General features: G+C 49.4%; 1 protein-coding gene across 1 annotated transcript in view; it reads left to right on the plus strand.

The window, feature by feature from the left end:
• Positions 1-18,141, plus strand: part of LOC101529224 (acid-sensing ion channel 2) — a 231,577-nt gene that overhangs the window by 142,222 nt on the left and 71,214 nt on the right. The window contains exon 2 of the mRNA XM_058676233.1: positions 14,948-15,098. Coding sequence (XP_058532216.1) covers positions 14,948-15,098 — 151 coding nt within the window. The remainder of the gene's footprint in view (positions 1-14,947; positions 15,099-18,141) is intronic.

An 18,141-nucleotide genomic window follows, 5' to 3' on the forward strand; every position in this document is an offset into this window, starting at 1 on the left:
TATTGGACATGTGTTGATTACCTGCCAAGTTCCAAAAACAAATGCTGTTCCCGACACTACAAGAAGCAGTGGTCACCTTTGCAAGACAGGTGCACATTTGCCCAGCAATGGGGGTGTGGCAGGTGACAACACTCCACTCTAAAAATAACCTCCTCCGGAGTGCAGGCTATGCCTTCTGCTCAGAGGTAGTTCAAATACAGTGTGGGTACCAATGCCAGCTCCCGTTCTCAATCCAAGACACTTCTGCAGGGCATCCCCCGCTCCAGGGCTTCCCGTGGGTTTGCCAAAGCCTCACCTACTCCCACCAACTTAACATGATTGTGGCCAATAGATCACAAGACCATCTGCATGTAAGACACCCACCCCATGGACCTTCCCAGCAAGAGTGATCCAGGCTTTAGAGTTCACAGTCCAGTGTGCAGGGACCAGCATCAGGCCAATGCATGGCAGTCAGGACTTGAAGGGGAAGCACACAGGGGGACATGTAAAGAGGGGGATCATTTCATCAGCCACAACCTTGTTCTGCACAAGGCAGCCAAGATCTGAAGTCTGGGTAGGACTGAAACAATCCGGTGTAACCCAGTGGAGAACACCACCCCCTCCCCCCTAAGGAGGGCTCCTAACCCTGCCTGAGCAGGTAGGCAGCAGTCAGGGAAGACTTTTCTGGAGGTGTTTCCAGGGTAGAGTTTGAGGGAAGAGTTAGGGATTTACTCAAGGTAGGATGTGTGGAGCACAGGAATCGGTGTGCGCAAATACACAGAGGGGTTGAGAAAGGCAGAGTTGCACAGGGCTCACTCAGAGTGTGCAAGAGAAAAAACCACAAGGAGCCCGGTGAGGCTGCCGCCCAGGTTTTCTTGTATGCAGGTCCACTCAAGGCATTTGTAGCCATGGGAAGGGTTTAAACAGGAGAGTTTGTCCAGACAGAAACCTCCTCCTCCTCCTCCTCCTCCTCCTCCTCCTCCTCCTCCTCCTCCTCCCATCACCATCACCACCACTACTACTCCATGGAAAACGAAGGGAAGAGGCAAGGAAATGGGGACACAGAGGCCCTGCAGCAGTAAGCAGCTCACCTTGTTCCAGGGCCAAAGCCACACAAGGTTGAAAGGACACAGTTAACCATAGAGATTTTCAAAGCAGAATACACAAGACTTCCACCTACAAAAAGCAACCCTCCGCGCACATTCTCTGGCTTTGGGAGATGAGGCCGGGTAAAAGTTGGGAGGAAGGGTATATAACAAAAACTGCTGTCATTCATCAACACCACCATTGAGCCACCCCGAAGAGTCTCAGATCATCGCTCTGCCATGCCTAGGAAGTAATTGGCGCTCGAGGGTTCATGTCCTGGCTTGCAGTGAGTATAATTTATATGCAGGTATGTTGGAACATGCCCAAGTACAAATCTTGGATTTTGTTCCATGGCTGAGAACTAGCAGTGTGCATTCCCAGTGTCTGATGGAGTCTGTGTAGCGGGATGCACAGAACCCAGGCTGCTTCATCAGACTGCTAGGTCACTTCTAACTTGCCACACCAATGGGGGTGAGTAGTGTTGCCAGTGGTGGCCTGAGTTTCTGCTGCTCTTAACAATGGAAGTGTAATCACAGGTTGCCACCAGGTTTACGTGGGATCCTCTGTGTAAAGTGTTTACAGCAGTACGTGACCCTGGCAGGGATTCGGTCTCAATTATCCCTCTGAAAGAGACCTGCAACCGTTATCAGAGACCTTCAAAGCGTTCTCCAAATGAAACCTGCCTGTCTGCTTCCCCAAAACAACAGGCAGAAGTTGAGACTGGTGCCATTGCACAGTCTAAAGGGACTGGCTTTGGAGCCTCTGACCAGCTCTTCTGAAAGCTTGATGGGCTGGCACATCCGTCGTCTCACTTGGTCCCCATGACAACTCTGGCAAGTGCAGCCACAAAGAGCCTGGACTTCATGCCCAGGTAGCCCTAAGTGGTATCCTTCTCTGCCTTCATCAGGTGAGGGATAAGCAGGTCAGAGAAACAAGTAACCAGTCCAGGACGACGTACCTGGGATCAGTAAAGCTGGCATTCACACCTAAATCTGTCTTGATCAGGAAACCTGGGTCCTTGCTTTCACATCTTTTGCATGTAAATCACTAGGTGATGCCACCATGGCAGGCAGCTTATCTTTGATTCCCTGTTGCCTCATCTAAATGGGACAATACTGTCTGTGTTGCAACTGTTAGTCTCGCCTTCCTGGGCTGGCTAGGGCATAAATTAACGAGTCAGCCCCCAGAAGTGAGTGCCTGCTGAAGTGTTGTGCCCTAGGTCTTCATCTGCCCCATTGTAACCCTGGAGATGTGGGGGAGAGGAGAGCCTGAAGGACTCACAGGTTGTAAACACAGGAGCTGAAAACAGGCTATGCTACCAACACAGACACACCCCGCAGCTCAACAGCAACACGGGCTGGAACCATGCGACATGAGTGGGCCTTGCTCTTTGGACTTGTTCCTGAGAGTGGCCTCTTTGTAAATTGGTGTGCATGAATCCATCATAGCGTTACAACTGCTTTATCTCCATTCCTGCCCCCATAGCTGATGAACTTCCCATCAAGGGTCATGGCCATGTGTGTGTCTATTCCTGTGACCTGCTGCAGTGTTTGACATGCAGTAGTTGCTCATTAGATTGGAGTGAAATGAAGACTATGTGGCCTTTTACTTAGAAGCCTTTAATCATCTCTGTTCCTTTGATGCTCAGATCATAAGTCAAGGAACAGTGGCACAATGCAGACTGTACTCGCCTGGGCACGTAGCTGCCAGCATCGGACAGGAATGCCTGCAATGATGCACAATTCGCCCAGCTCATAGCTAGTACATGACAGGATCAGAGTTTGGTTCCAATGCCTGTTGCACTCTGCTATAACACAGGGGCCAAGTCCAAGCATTTTTTAAAAATGTATTGGGGGGCCCGGCGGCATGGCCTAGCAGCTAAAGTCCTCGCCTTGAAAGCCCCGGGATCCCATATGGGTGCCGGTTCTAGTCCCGGCAGCTCCACTTCCCATCCAACTCCCTGCTTGTGGCCTGGGAAAGCAGTCGAGGACGGCCCAAGGCTTTGGGACACTGCACCCGCATGGAGACCCGGAAGAGGTTCCTGATTCCCGGCATCGGATCGGCGCAGCACCGGCCTGTTGCGGCTCACTTGGGGAGTGAAACATCGGATGGAAGATCTTCCTCTCTGTCTCTCCTCCTCTGTGTATATCCGGTTTTCCAATAACAATAAAAATCTTTAAAAAAAAATGTATTGGAAAGACCAAATGACAAAAGGAGAGAGAGGGTAGCTCCTGTTCACTGATTCACTCCCCCAAATGTCCGTAATAGCCAGGCCCAGGCCAGGCCAAAGCCAAGAGCCAGCAATTCTATCTAGGTCTTCCATGTTGGGTGGCAGGGAGCCAAGTGCTTGGACCATTATCTGCTGGCTCCCAGGGAGTACATTAGCAGGGAGCTGGATTAGAAGTGCAGGTAAAGTCTCCATACAGGGATACAGGCATCCCAAGGAGCAGCTCAAGCTGCTGTGCCACAATGCCTGCCCCCTAAGCAATTTTTTCAAAATATGCAAGCCAGCCTCTGCCTCTGTCACCAAATGCATTCTACTAAATGGCAGCCATGGTGTCACCTGCTTAGGTCTTCCTCGACTCTCAGGTGTTTGCCCTCATTATAGAAACACAGGAACCTGCAGTAGTACTTCTGTTTAGGCACAGGAGCAGTGACCAGCATCCACCTCCCAGTAGCAGCCAGAATCTCTGGCCTGAAAACAACAGTGAAGCTCAGGGAATAGCATTGTGATCAATCAGTTCTGCCTGCTATGAGTCTAAGATGAGAGTGGCATTGGGCATGCTGTATACTGGCCAGGCCCGCATTCCACACATGAGGCAAGCAAGCTGATTGAACCCAGCCTTGCCCCAAAGCCTTCTGTGACATCTGAACACATAATGTCAAGTTTTGCCATTTAAATCGCATTACTCACTTCCGAGACCATCTACGGGCAAGAAATAGAAGACGGAGGACATTCTGTGAACATGACGCCCGTAAGAAAGTGGCACGAACAGCTCAGTGCTGTGTGTGTAGTTACCTATCTGAACTTTACTTGATCAGCTTTTAGCAAGAAACCTGCTTTCTGCCCTAGTACTAATTGGAACATCTGCTTTTCCTCTGTAAACATCATGAACCATCATTTGCTTTCCACTAGTGCATGACTTCAAGCACAGCCCTGTAGAATAAGGCAAAAGCAACCAGGAACTCCGCAGAACACACTTCTGAGCCCCTCCTTTCCCTTCCCCTATTCCATCTGAGCAGGCCTGTAGAGGCAGGTGCAAGGGGTGATACGTCTTTTCTCAGGGTTGTTCAGGGAAAAAGCCCACAAAAAGTGGGAAGGCCAGCTCATCATGCCCTTGGGGATAGGTCCCGGGAAAGTGGGGAAAAAAGTTCAACTGAGCAGAAGTTTCCAACCAGGCCTATGCAAACTTCTACGGGAATATCCAGAGAATGTTCCAGAAGGGATTTGGACACAGCTACAGGAATAGCAAGCCAGGTGTATATTCCTGTGAGTTCATCAAGTGGTAGTTAAAAGGAATAGAGATGTAGTCACAACGAGAGGCAGGTAGCTATAAAAAGAGCTTAGTGATAGCCACACTTCTACCCTCCATTCCTATGACTTCAACTTTTGAGGTTTTCCTTATATGGGAAATGTGAAATTGCATGCTATTTATCTTTTTGTATCTGGCTTATTTCACCTAGCATAACATCCTTTAGAATTATCCATGTTGGCATAAATGACAACTTTCTTTTCAAAGGCTGTATAGTGTTGCACTGCATGTATACCGCACGTTTTAAAGAATCATTTGGAAGAGTAACAGGTCTCAAAATTTTCATCTACTGGTCCACTCCCCAAAAGACTGCAACAGCTGGGGCTGAGTCAGGCCAAATTCAAGAGCCAGGAACTCCAGCCGCATCTCCCACATACGTAGCAGAAACTTGACCAACCATCTATTGCTTACTGGGTGTGTTGAAAAGGAATAGGATTGAAAACAGAACAGCTGGGACTTGAACCACACCCAATAGAGTATGCAGATCTCTCAAGCAGCTGCTTAATCACAATGCCCACTTCTGTATCATGTTTCTGGTACCCACCCATTTATGGACACTTAAACTTATTCCAAGTTTTGACCATGCTGAATTGTGCTGCAGGGAACATGGAAGTGCAGATATTTCTGCAACATAATTATTTCAATTCATTTGGAGCGTTATCAACAGTGGGATTATCGGATCATGTGGTAATTTTATTTTTAGTCTCTTGGAGCCCACCAGTACTGGTTTCCAAAGGAGCCGTATCAGTTTCTACCCAGGTACACAAGGATCCTCTACCCTGTATATTCACCTGTTATCATTTGTCTTTTTGGCAAGAACCCTTCTCACGAGTGTGAGGTGATGCCGCCTCATGCTTTAATTTGCATTTCCTTGATCACTTGTATTGAACACTATTCCTGTATTGGCCATCTGTGATGCTGGGATAGGGAGATGGACAGGGAAAAGGGAGTTTCAGTTTTTAGGAATGTGTGCTTGCGGTCCATTGCACAGCTGAGGACTATCACTAATAATAATGTATTGCATGTTTCAAATCTGAAAGCATTGAATTTAAATGTTCTCACCATAAAAATAAGTACATGAGATGATATACTAATTAGCCTGATGTGATTATTCCACAATATACACATGTATCAAAACATCAGAGTATGCCCCCGTGAATTTAATTAGAAAATTGAATATTAAGGAAAAAACAACTTCTAAAGGGAACCATGAACCCACGAAACCACATCTTATCAGAGCTCAGAGAAATTCAGGGCTCAGGTGCAGAATCCCTGTTGTTAATAATACTAGCTGACTTTATTAAGTGACTATCCTCTCCTAGGCATTTGAGTCCATTATCTCATGGGTAATCAGGACACAGGCTAAGATGTGCCCTGTGAATGTGTCAGGCCCTGTGGCCACATCCCCAATGTGTCTTGGACGGTTCCCGCCTCCCATCTTTTGCCTACAGATCAGAGCCGGGCTGGGCAGCAGGAGTCATGGTCATAGGGTCAAAGTGGAGAGTTGGGAGAGGAGCAGAAATATGGAAATGATAACAGACCTTGGGTGGTTGGTTTATGGCCACACTTTCCCCTTCACTTCAAAACCCCACCTGGATCTGCTCCCCATGTGTGACTACAGCTCAGAAGGCATTTGTCACAGACAGCCTTGCTCACTAGAAAGCTGCTGTTTCCATTGTCTTGGACCAGTGTCTGTAGGTTTGGCTGGATGACCTGTGAGCAGCCAGCAGATGGGAGAGCCGGATGTGAAAAAGATTCCTTGGAGGAAGTGCCGGTTTCTGTCAACCCCTGCATCTCTGCCTTATCTGAGAGCTAAGCCACGTTGCTCACAGGGCACCATGCCTGGCACATAGTGCCTGGCACACAGTGGACAGTCAGCCAGCATAATGTCACTACACAGTCTGTTGTACTGCCAGTTCTGCCCGCCCCTTAGCAGAGCCTGTGGTTGTCAGCCCACTGAGAGTGTTAGGCTCCAGAAACAGGAGAAAGCAGGAATGATGAACCGATAGTCAGGGTTCAGAAGCGTGAGCTGACATCACTGGTCTTCCTTACTAGGACCAGAAGCCCACTCAAGGGATCTGCCCCAACCTGAGAATAACACTGATATCACCACTATCTGGGGAAAATTCTGCAGCATTTCCCTAGGTCACCCCCGCTTCCTTCCAGGCAGCTTCTTTCTGTGAACTACCACAATGCCTGGCACTACCTGGAACAGTGTACGGGGCTACCCCCACTGTGGGTCAGTCCCTAGAAAATGCATTCATCCATGTACCCCCAAGGATGGTGCGGTGCCTAGGATGTAAGAATTGCTTCAAACACGCTCACGGAGTGAGTGAAGGAGTCACAGACGTGGCTGCAGGTACGAGAACTTAGACCCAACATCCATACCGCAACAGCAACTCTTTTCCTTCCCACTCCTGGAAGGCTTTTACATGACCCAAACCACAAACAGGAATACTCCCCACCTGGGCTGGGGGCTTGCAGACCCCACCACAGCTCCTTCAGTCTTTACAAGGACTATTGGAAGACACGCTTAACAGTGTTTCCAAGGGGATCAAGATGCAAACAGGGAGGGATTGGACAGAGGGATTGCATCCTCCTTCAAAAGAACAGCACCCATTGCACAAAGCTGCTTTCACAGGCACTTGTTGGAATCGCCTTTTCCTAACCTCCTTGTGGGAATACTCATGCACTTTTCTTGCAACTTAATAGAACACCAGTAATTTCTGTTATAGGAGCAGATGATTGGTAGGGGGGAGGACTTTGTCTTGTAAACAGCCTTGCCTTCAAAGGGCTAGCCAGCCTCCTCATGCTTACTCCCCCTTGGCTGTAGTTAATTCTGAAATATCTCGGTTGCAACTTCAGACAACACGAGGCAGTTTCATTTAGTTGACTTGAAGCCTAGTAACCCATTTGACTTGCTCACTTTCCAACTGTGCAAAATGTGTTTTAAGAGCTTAAAAGAGAAAAAACAAATACAACTAAATGGTTGGCTTTTAACAAGCACATTATTTTGAAAACAGCCTAATGAGAAATTTCAGGAAGTCATGGAGAGGAAAGCTGAATGAACTCAGGGAAAGGGAAAAAAAAAGTCTGAGTTTTCTAGGTGTCTTGGAGCAGGGCAATTTCATTTCCTTCAAGTATAATAAGCAAGAAGAAATGAGAAACATTGCCGAGGAGAAGCCCTTAAGTTCAAGATTAATGAATGGGTTGGAAGGTTTGCAGGCCCAGTTGTGTGCTGGCAAGTGGATATGTCTACAGTTCCTGCAGGGGCTTATAGATAATTTATTTTCTTAAGTAAATACATGGCGTAGAAGCATTGTTTGTACTTTTAATTGGGCCGGAAAACTGTCTCTGTGGGTATCGGCCGTTCCTAACCTTTCCCTGCAAGAAGTCTGCTTTACATTTCCCAGACTCATAGGTCACACCAAGCCCTGTGCTGGCCTAAGGCTGGCAACAGTTGTCAGCCTTTCTCCTGGGTTCAACAACCCAGTCAAAGGATCCTGGCCATTTACTGCAGCCCCTGGTATGTGTGAATGGGAAGCTTTGGGCCGTCAAGCCACATCCAGACTTCTAGTCCCAAACATGGTGCACCTCCTGAGACAAGCCACCTCACCTCTCTGAGCCTTACACGCCCCCTATGCAGAATAAGACATTTGGATGCGGAGGTTTTTGGAGTCTGGCATTTTTCTAGGGTTTCTCCGACTCTGAGCTGCACCTCCTCCAGGACTTAGAGCCATCATGTCTGCAAAGCACGAGTCTCGCTTGTCTGGCAGGTAGAAGAATGAGCCTGAGCTGTAACTACAAGAATCAGGTAGCAAACAGCACAGGCTTTACAATTAGGCTAAGATAAGTTTACCCTGGCTTCTCCACTCACCAGGTGTTAGCTAGCTGAACCTTTCTGGGCCTCAGTTTTCTTATCTGTAAAATGGGGGTGCCAGCACCCACCTCATAGGACTGTTGCCAGCATTAGAGATGGCAGATAGGTAGTGACTGGCATTGAAGGCCGTTCAGGGAGGGAACTGAAGCTGAACTGTGATTGCAGAGCCGCTTTGAGTTACCAAGAACACCAGAAAACTCCTCATTCCGATCCTATTTCCGTGTTTTATTTTGTGGCAACAATGTTAATATCCTCTGTCCCCGGGACTGGTTCTCATCCAGTTGCTGGGATTTAAATATAAATTTGCAGTGTGCATCTCCTGGACCCCCAGTAACTTCACTGGCTGCTGTGGGGCTTCCAGCAGCCGATTTAACTTTATTAGGGAATGAGCAGTCCATGGCACTTGACTGTCTTCATTCTCCCTAATTACTTTAAGATGAGCTTACTATTGCATGAGTGAAGCAGGATAGGAACCTCCAATGCTCCTGTTCAATTCCTTTGACCCCTCCAAATCCCCTCCCCTCCATAACCGAAGTAGTTCACTTCTCCTGCTGAAAAGGAAAACCAAATGCCTTTCTCTATCATGAATTCATAGCTAGCGAAGAAGCCTATTAGATCATCTTCCTGACAGATCCTCTTACATCCTGTCACTTAGACCCTAGACCACGTACACGGTGAGATCATTTTTCTGGTTTTCGGAGAGGAATCAGGCACTGCTACGTGTATTTAGGGCCACAGGCTTCACAAACCAGGAGTAAGCTGCCTGGATTCTGTCCTGTCTGGCTCTAGTTGATTCTTCCTAACTTGGTGCAAAAGTCTCGCAGGTGAGTCCCGGCTCTGCTGCCCTTTGATGTTGTGATTTCCATCCGCTTCATTTTCCTCGATTGTAGAATGGGGACAGAATGGAAGTGGTGTAAATGAGATCAAGAGTGAGAAAAGAGATTAGGTATGTAGCCTCGTGTTTAAGACATTCGCACTTTGTAATGTCTTGTTTCAATTCTGGGTCCTGGAACCCAACTCCACCTTCCAGCCAGTGCAGGCTTCCATGAGGACAGCAGTGATGTCTCAAAGTCACTGGGTTGATGCCGCCCAGGGAGACCTGAATTCTGTTCCCTGGATTCCAGCTCCTGCCCAGCTCCAGGCATTGTGCACATTTGGGAAATGAAATAATGGAGTTTTATTCCGTCTCGTTTCCACTATCAACTACACTTAAAAAGTTAAAGAATGGGGCTCCCCGTGTGGCAGCTCTATTGGCTAATCCTCCCTTTGCAAGTGAAGTTTTTACTTAAATTTTTTGTTTTTGAAAGTATAGAAACACAGATACAGGGAGTCAGAACTCCCATGCACTGGTTCCTTCCCCCACCCCAAGTAATTAGGGCTGGTCCAGGTCAAAGCCAGGAGCTGAGAACTCCATCTGGGTCTCCCACATGAGTGGAAGGGACCCAAATATTTGAACCATCACCTGCTACCTCCTAGGGCACCCATTACCAGAAAGCTGAAATCAGGAGTGCCAGGACTCAAGCCCAAGCACTCCAAGATGGGATGTAGGATTCCTGAGCAGCAACTTAACCAGGATACCAAATGCCCACCCCTTGGTGCCCATTGTTATCTCTGGAAATCCCCCTTGGCCCTGGAGGTCTGGGTCTGAAATGTGTACCTTCCTTTAATCTTACCTAATTCTTGCAAACCAATACAATATGATATCAAACTGCAGCAACCCAGAAAATCCAGCCCTGCCATCCACAATGGAGCTGTCAGCTCTCCAGGAAGGCAGGGGAAGGTCTGGGAGAATGACAAGTCAGAAGCAACAGCGAGCTCAACCTGACAGTCTGGACTTAAATAAATTGTATTTTCTGTCTGGGGGTGATAAAGCATAAATTCAAAGCGTGTGCTACACTTACACATCATTATGCCCCAAGATGGAGAAGGAGAGCTGTATCTTGTCCCAAGTCTGTAGCAGAATTGCTCTGTGTGTAAATAGCTCTTCAGCCTTTGATGTTGAGCAGCGAGGAAAATAATCCTCCGAGCAAAGCTGGATAGGAGTGGCAGGCTCCACAGCCAAGGCAGGAGAGCTGGCAAAGGCCTGCAGCTGGTGACCCGTGGGGCTTCTCCCAGTCCCTTCACCAGTACCCATAGAGGGAGATATCTGTTCCTCAACGGGTTATCTTCTCCAGTCTTCTCAAGGAAAAGCAAATGAAAATATGTAATGCGATGAAGTGAGAATCAAAAAAAGAAGGAAAGGGAGGTGGATAGTGTTTGCATGAAATCTGGCCAGAACCAGATGAAACCAGCACAGAGTGACACCTCCCAGAGATGGCAGGGGAGACACAGGGCAGTAGCACCCTGTAGCACTCATTCATTCATTTACTCAATAAAAGGAGCGGTCTAGCGGAAGGCATGTTTGAGAAATAATCACATAAATAACCATTTAGTTGCACATTTAGTTTGAAACAAATCCCTAATCCAGTGGCTCACTCCTCCCCCTCTACTTTACTAATATCCACACAGCTGAAGCTGAACCAGGCCAAAGGCAGGAGCCAGGAACTCACTCCAGGTCTGCAACGTGAGTGGAAGTGCCTCAGTGACCGGAGCCATCACTGCTGCTGTCCAGGGTGTGTTAGCAGGAAGCCGGACTCTAGAGCAGAGCCAGGGCTTGAACCCAGAAATTCTGACACAGAGTGTAGACTTCACAAGTTGGGGTTTCACCCTTGTACCAAATGCCTGCTCCTGGTTGCACACTCTAATGCACTAGAAAGGAAAATTGAGGGAGTATGAGGTTGTAAAACATGCCCTGATACAGAAGGAGGCAGGGGCCAGTGACCAAGCAAGGCTTCCCCCTAGAAGTGGCTGCAGAGGAGCGGACTGGGCAATGGGTGGAGGAGAACACAGCAGACTGAGGCAGTGGCCTGTGGAAAGGCATCCTGGGAACAGCAGAGGCCCTAGCTTACATGACACATATGGGAGAACACAGAAGGCAAACAGACTGACAGTAGGGGCTGTCCCCTAAATAGGAAAGCACCCATGGATTTTCAGTCCTCCTGCTAGGAGTCCTGACCTGATCAAGAATTTGGCCTTTGTCAGCCTTCCTTAGCTAAAATCAACCAATGGCTCCCCAGCCCTGACCTGCTCTGACATGTATTGGCTTATGCCTGGTGTCTTCGTGAATTTGTCCCCAGCAGGAAGAGCAGGAAAGGCCAGCCTGACACCAAGGATGAGTGCTAAACTTGCAGGGAGCCAGGGAGGAAGGGCCGTGCGTCTCTGCTCCCTGCCTGACCCTCCTCTATAGGGAGAGGCTTCTGCTTCTATTTTACCCACTGAGTAAGAGCATCTGCTCTCTCAGTGATGAAGTTTGGACGTGGTGGGTGGCAACCTTAGCTATTCACTAGATCCTATATAAATGAGGAAACGGGGAGGCCAGCGTAAAGGAAGCACAGCGTGTTGGATTGGAGGTCCGTGTTCCCAATGGATGGGTCTGTGCTGTGTGACCTGGCAGCAATAGCTTCTTTCCAAGTTCTGTTTCCTTGGCTGCGAAGAAGGGGTGGGAAGGAGCCAAACAAGATGACCTGTAAGGCCCCCTCTCAGTCATTGCACTTTGTCATCGTCCACAAGCCTCAAGAAGGGTCAGGGCCTTCAGTCACCCTTCAGCAGGTTTGTGGCAGAGCTAGGTTCATGGCTTAATTCAGACATTACAATCTGACTCCAGCCCAATGTGCTGAAGTTTAAGGAGAAAATATGGGGGAAGAGCGACCCAGGGAGTTAGAACCTGCAATAATCAGAGGCTAAGCTGAAATTGACTTTTCTTTACAAGTATCTTCATACAGATAGGAAAATTAATGCTATAAGCAACTTTGGAGGCAGGATATTTTTTGAGTGTCTACAAAGAAAAGCCTTGTTGGAGCACCCCAGCAGTCACTCCAGGTGTGTTCAGCCCCTTGCCATGGCTGGCTAACCAGGAAATGCTCTTATCTGTTCACTGCAGTGGTCCCCAAGAACATCTCCCCAGGGGACGAGTTTATTAGCCAAGTTCAATTGCAATATGCAGTCATGATGATAAAACCAAGTGCTCTTAAAAACCTCATCCGCAATGAACTTGGCACTGCTTCCAGCTGTTTTCCCCTGTGGGAGAGCAGAGATTGAAGCTGAGCTGTCCTGTGTGGGGCAGCTGGCCAAAAACTTGGCGCTGTTTTATGTAGCAGAGAAGGGAGCAGAATGGGATCTCCTGCTCATCCTTCCCACCATTCCTGAAGACAGATAGTAGTTCTTGTACTTCCTTTATGCCCCATAATCCCTTGCACTTAGTAGGGATATGTGCATATGAATATCGATTGGCTAATAGGAAAAGCAAGACCACATATGTGACTTGAACGTGTCCCAGTGACAAAACCACTCACCTCTCTACCAGGACAGACGCCTTAAATAAGCAAATGTGTTAGAATCAAATGGACATAGGTTTGAATCTCAACATCTCTGCTCACTGGCTCTATGACCTTGGCCGAGTTATGTTTCCTTTCTGGACTCTGGATCCCTCTTCTGTACAATGGAAATAGGAGTACAACCCATGGTCACAGTTATAAGAATTGAACCAAATGACATGAATAAATGTCTAGTACGTGGTACAGGGCCCTCTCCCTGGCTTCCAACTAGCCATTGGGAGCTACATGAGAAGCCAGTTTCCAGTGCTCACCTGTTACTCACCTGTCCCTGTTCTTGAGGCCTCCCTGTGGCCTCCCTGCTGTGGGATTGGCCAGTGCAATGGAGCATGGTCATGGAAGTGGCCTGGGCTGGGATCTCAATGGCTGCTAGAGGCCAATGCAGTAGGCCTGTCTCCCTGCCAACCAGTTTTGCCAGATGCATTCAACCTGAGGTTCCAATACAGTTACATAGGCATAACAATGCATAGCGTTTGTAGGAAATCTGTTACAAACATTATCTCAGTTGAGTCACTCAATAACCCTGAGAGGTAGCAAAGGCCAAGGCCAGAACCCCATTTCACAGACCAAAAAGTTGGCGCTTGGTGGATTTACTCAACCCTCCAAAGTCATGAAACTAGTAAGTGACAAAAGCACAACTTGGAAAAACGTTCTTGTCCTGATCTGTGTCCCTACCATCATCCTATATCTTTGTGGTCCTGTTCTCATCGAGCAAGAGTAAATGGAGACCCTTCTGTGTACCAGCATTGTACTGAGTGCTGGAACTCAGAAAGGAGCAAAGTCCAATTCAGGATGGAGGCAGGATCAGCTATTCAGGGCCATGCAGTACACACTGTGGGGAAGGGGCAAGGGGGACTGTGAGGAGAAACAACCCCGTCTCGAAGGCCAGCTAGAGGTTGCCTAGGCAGAGAGGAGAATGAGAGAGCTTACAGACCACAGAAGCAGCAAGCAGAGGACAAAAAGGTCTGAATCCACAGGATGTATCCAAGGGTGCTGCCGCTGGCTTGTACTGGCTCCGCTCATTCATTCGTTCACATAGTTGGAGCCACCCCCGTGCCAGATGCATGCTGCTAGCCATTAAGGAAAGAAACTTCAGTGAGCAAGTCTGTGGGGTCTACCTTCTGTTGGGTGCCTGTTGCCTCAGATGGAAGGCGGCAGCACCACAGAAGGGAGGAGGCATAGGTGGAATGTGTCACAGAAAGCTGGATGTGAATGGCTTGGATTTCAGGATAAAGGGATTGAGGAATTCTGAAAGATTTTTCAGTTCAAAATTAACATGGTCAGGTTTGCATGCAGAAAGTGCTGGTGGTGATAGCTTGGAGGATGGACCAGAGATGGTTGTCTGGAATCTGGAAGTCCAACTGGGAATCCAGAGAGGCCCAGGCAAGACGTGCTGGGCTCCAAAATGCCAGCCCTCTGCAGGAGAAAGGCTGCTTTCAAGGCACATGGAGTGTGTTAGCAGTCTTGCTGGCTGCCTACACGTGGAGGAGGAGGGGGCAGCAAAGACATGCAACTCTGAGGTCATGCCTGAGCCCCCATGCAGGAGCAGTCCTGCCCCTTAAGATAGGGCAGCAAGAGAATTGTCATAGGGGCAGAGAAACTGTGAGCAAGGCGATGTGTTCCCTGTTGGAATGGCTAAGCCCTGGTTGCCTGTGCTGTACCCCAAAGGTACTTGTCAGATTGTGGCAGTGGGACCTGTTGTTGAGCCTGGGGGACAACTCAGGCCTGGAGGCATGGACTACAAATGATGATTAATGCTTGGGACTTGCTGGGGAAGCACTCAGAAGGATGGTAGACCAGATCCCATTCAACCAACCTCCAAATGATTGCAGATTTGTCCTGTGATGTCAGGACCCCACTTGGCTCAAGTTGGGCCCTCATCCAGGGTTAAGGAATCATTGGTTCCCAAGAAGGATTGGTTGTGATGGACTGCAGGGACTCTGATCTGCCCTGGGAATTTTGGTGGTTGGGGGGGCGGGGTCTTGCTGACCTCTGGAGCTCAGCCTGAAGTCACCCTCTCTCTCTGTTCTCTCCTTCAGGTGTTTACAAAATATGGGAAGTGTTACATGTTTAACTCAGGCGAGGATGGCAAGCCTCTGCTCACCACGGTCAAGGGAGGGACAGGCAACGGGTTGGAGATCATGCTGGACATTCAGCAGGACGAATACCTGCCCATCTGGGGAGAGACAGGTGAGCCATGTGTGGGGCCAGAATGCTGGGAGAAGGCTGACAGGGCACAGGATTGATGCAGAAGGACTGGTTGGTCTCAGGCCGTCTTGACCAGTCCTGTGACTGGCAGCTGCCCTCTTAGTATAAAGCGTGGGTGACATGGTAGTCAGTGGTCAAGGTGGACCTGGCTGGATTGTGTTGCCCTGGAACAAGGCAAGATGATGGGAATACTGGAGAGAGAGACAGGCAGGCTGAAGTACGGGTGCTGGAGCAGGTGAGTGACTTGGTTCCAGGAGGTTATCGGAAGTACCAGCTTTTTGTTTCTTTCCCAATGTGATTATCCTAACCTAGCCAGCAGGCCCAGATAGGTTCCTACCCAATGGGTTATGTGAAATGTTAGAAAATCAAAGACCTTGGACTTGGAGACCTGGCAGCTCCGTGAGTAGCCCTGGGGTGTGGTGGAGAGACCCACCTAGATGTGTAGACACTGAAACTGACTTCTATTCACTGCTCATGTGGCAAACTCGCCATAGTTTCAGGCTTTGCACAAAGTCTGGAGATCCCAGGGCAATACAGGGTGGGCAGCTGCTTTGGGATGGACTCTTGAAATTGTCTTGGGTTATCCAGGGGACCTTGTGTCATGGACCAAGGAGGAGGGGCTTCATAAGAGCGGGACAGGGAGGTCAGACCAAGAGGACAGCACTGTTACCATGGAAGCAGAGATGAGGGATGGCACCCTCCACAAGACGTCAACTGATAACGTGCCCAGGAGTGGGGACTATGGATATAAAGGAGACACAGAAAGAGAAGTAATGAGAAGGGGTGGGGGGAGACAATGTTGAGGTGGGTAGGGACCAGGAAGGCTGGGGGCAGGGGTGAGGAAACTCCAGCAGGAGGCAGGATCTGTCCCTCAGATTGTAGCTGAGGAAATAGAGGCAAGCAGCCCCTCTCCACTGACTGCCCCTCACCATGACACCCCTCTGAGATCTGGCCCAGGCCCTTCACCCCAGGATGACTGACCTAAGACTGCAGGCTCTCTCCACTCCATGCCCTCTTCGGACACCCCCTCACTTACATGCCAACAGGTAGAGCATGGCTGCTTGCCCTGAGTCCTCTGCTCCTCACACTAATACCTCCAGTAGGCACACAGCCACAGCCATGCCTTCTAGAGCTGCCTCAGGCCACAGGGCTCTCCAGACAGACAGCTGCCTGCCAAGGTGAGACCCTCGGCTGATCCTGTCCTCTTTGCTAGAGGAAAGGCCCCTTCCCCCACCCAAATGCATAGGGATCAAGGTGTGTGTTCACACTGAGCCGTGGTGTCCCTAAGAGCTGGATGGAGAGACCCACACACATATACACACACAGTCAATGCCAGGCACTCTCACCATAAGCCACCTCATACAGCCCAGCTCTCTGTGGGGCTCTGGCCTTGGGCCTGAGTGATAGTCATGGAAACAGAAGGTATGACCACAGGACTACCCCCAAGTAGTCTTCCTTCTGTCTCCCAAAGCAATGGGCAGAGCAGGAGAGAGCCTCTGAGTGCCTCTCTTGCAGGCCACACTTTCATTCCCCTGTATCCTCCTGGGAAGTAATGGTGCACTTGAAGCCAGACAGGCTACTAAGCCAACTGTCTCGGACTCGTCCAGGAACCGTATCCTTCAGGACAACTCATAATGACTGAGGACTTGTTTTGCATGCTTGACAGCATGCAGTTCATTGCTGGAGAAGCAGAAGGCACGAGACAAAGGCCCTGACACCCCTTCCTCCCCACTCCCCACCAGAGCTCCTATTTCGCCAGGAACCCAGAGGTGGACACAGGCCTGCAGGGAGAGCTCCAGTCTTGGCCCACCAGGATCATGAGCCATCCCAGATGATGATGGCCATGTAATGTTTGCTTAGACTATTTCCTATGAGGTTGAGTGGCTGAGGAAGGAAAAGGGATGTAAAGCAGGATCCGTGGGGGAGGCCGATTATTGCTATCCTGAAAGTCACCGGGAACAATGGTGTTTCTGTTTGTAGCTTCTTCCATACGTTAGCCACCACCCCTGTGGCTCCTGGCCACTGGAGATCAGAAGCTGAGGTTCTTGTAGTATTCCATTCATGTGCAAGTGTAAAGCTGGGTGACCACAGGGGCTGGCAGTTTGGTGCCAAAGGGTAGCAGGCACACTGCCATGCAACTTCCTACAACTCCCTTCTCAGTTTCTTGAATTTTAGCCTTTGCAGCCACCTGCCAGACTGCTGGGGTTGTCAACGCCCTCACCCGTAGCCTGCCTTTCTCACTGCTTTGAGTGGCAGGCGCAGAGCTCCTTGTTCCTGTCTTCCAGGAAAGGAGGCTGAGGACAGGCAACCCCTCTACCTCCAATCTCGGGCCACTCTAGTACCCTTCTTCAGGCTGAGATGTCATCAAGAAGAGTCACCTGAAAGCTGCTTGCCACCCGGGCTGGGACTGGAGTAGTGTGAGATCCAGAAGGAGCCAACAAGGCTGCTAAGAGACATGAGGGGGGCTGTGGCAGCTGAGGGACAAGGATGGTGGGCATAGTCAGGCCTGGCCCTGCCACAGTTATCCTGGACCTGCCAAACCACCTGGCCCCATGGACACCATCCTACTTCCTGAAAATTTCCACCTCTTGATGCTCACATGATGGAGCCCTTCCAGGAGATACATAAGTAGTGATGATGAGAAAGGAGTGCTAACCTGTGGCTGTGGAGGCAGAGGCAACAGGTAGCTTTGGTTATAGGCAGTGATGAGAGAAAGGAAGTTGTATGCTGGGGTCTGACAGACCAAGGTCAGACTAGTTCTTTCTCTCCAAGCAATGTTACTAAGGAAAGGTGAACAAACCTCAATGTCCTCATCCCTAAAACGGATAAAGAAAAAAGCAAATAAGCCCGCCCACTTGGCAGGGTATCTGGGCGCTGCTGAGTTGCTCTGCAAAGCATACACAAGGGAATGCTGCTCACGATGCCAGCCATGGAGGAGCATCAGCTGGAGCAGGTGCTGACAGCTTACGCCTGCTCAGAGCAAAGCCTTGGGTGCCGCCTTGCCTAGCTCTGTGGACAGCTCCAC

This window comes from Ochotona princeps, chromosome 17, assembly GCF_030435755.1.
Source record: "Ochotona princeps isolate mOchPri1 chromosome 17, mOchPri1.hap1, whole genome shotgun sequence".
Classification (NCBI taxonomy): domain Eukaryota; kingdom Metazoa; phylum Chordata; class Mammalia; order Lagomorpha; family Ochotonidae; genus Ochotona; species Ochotona princeps.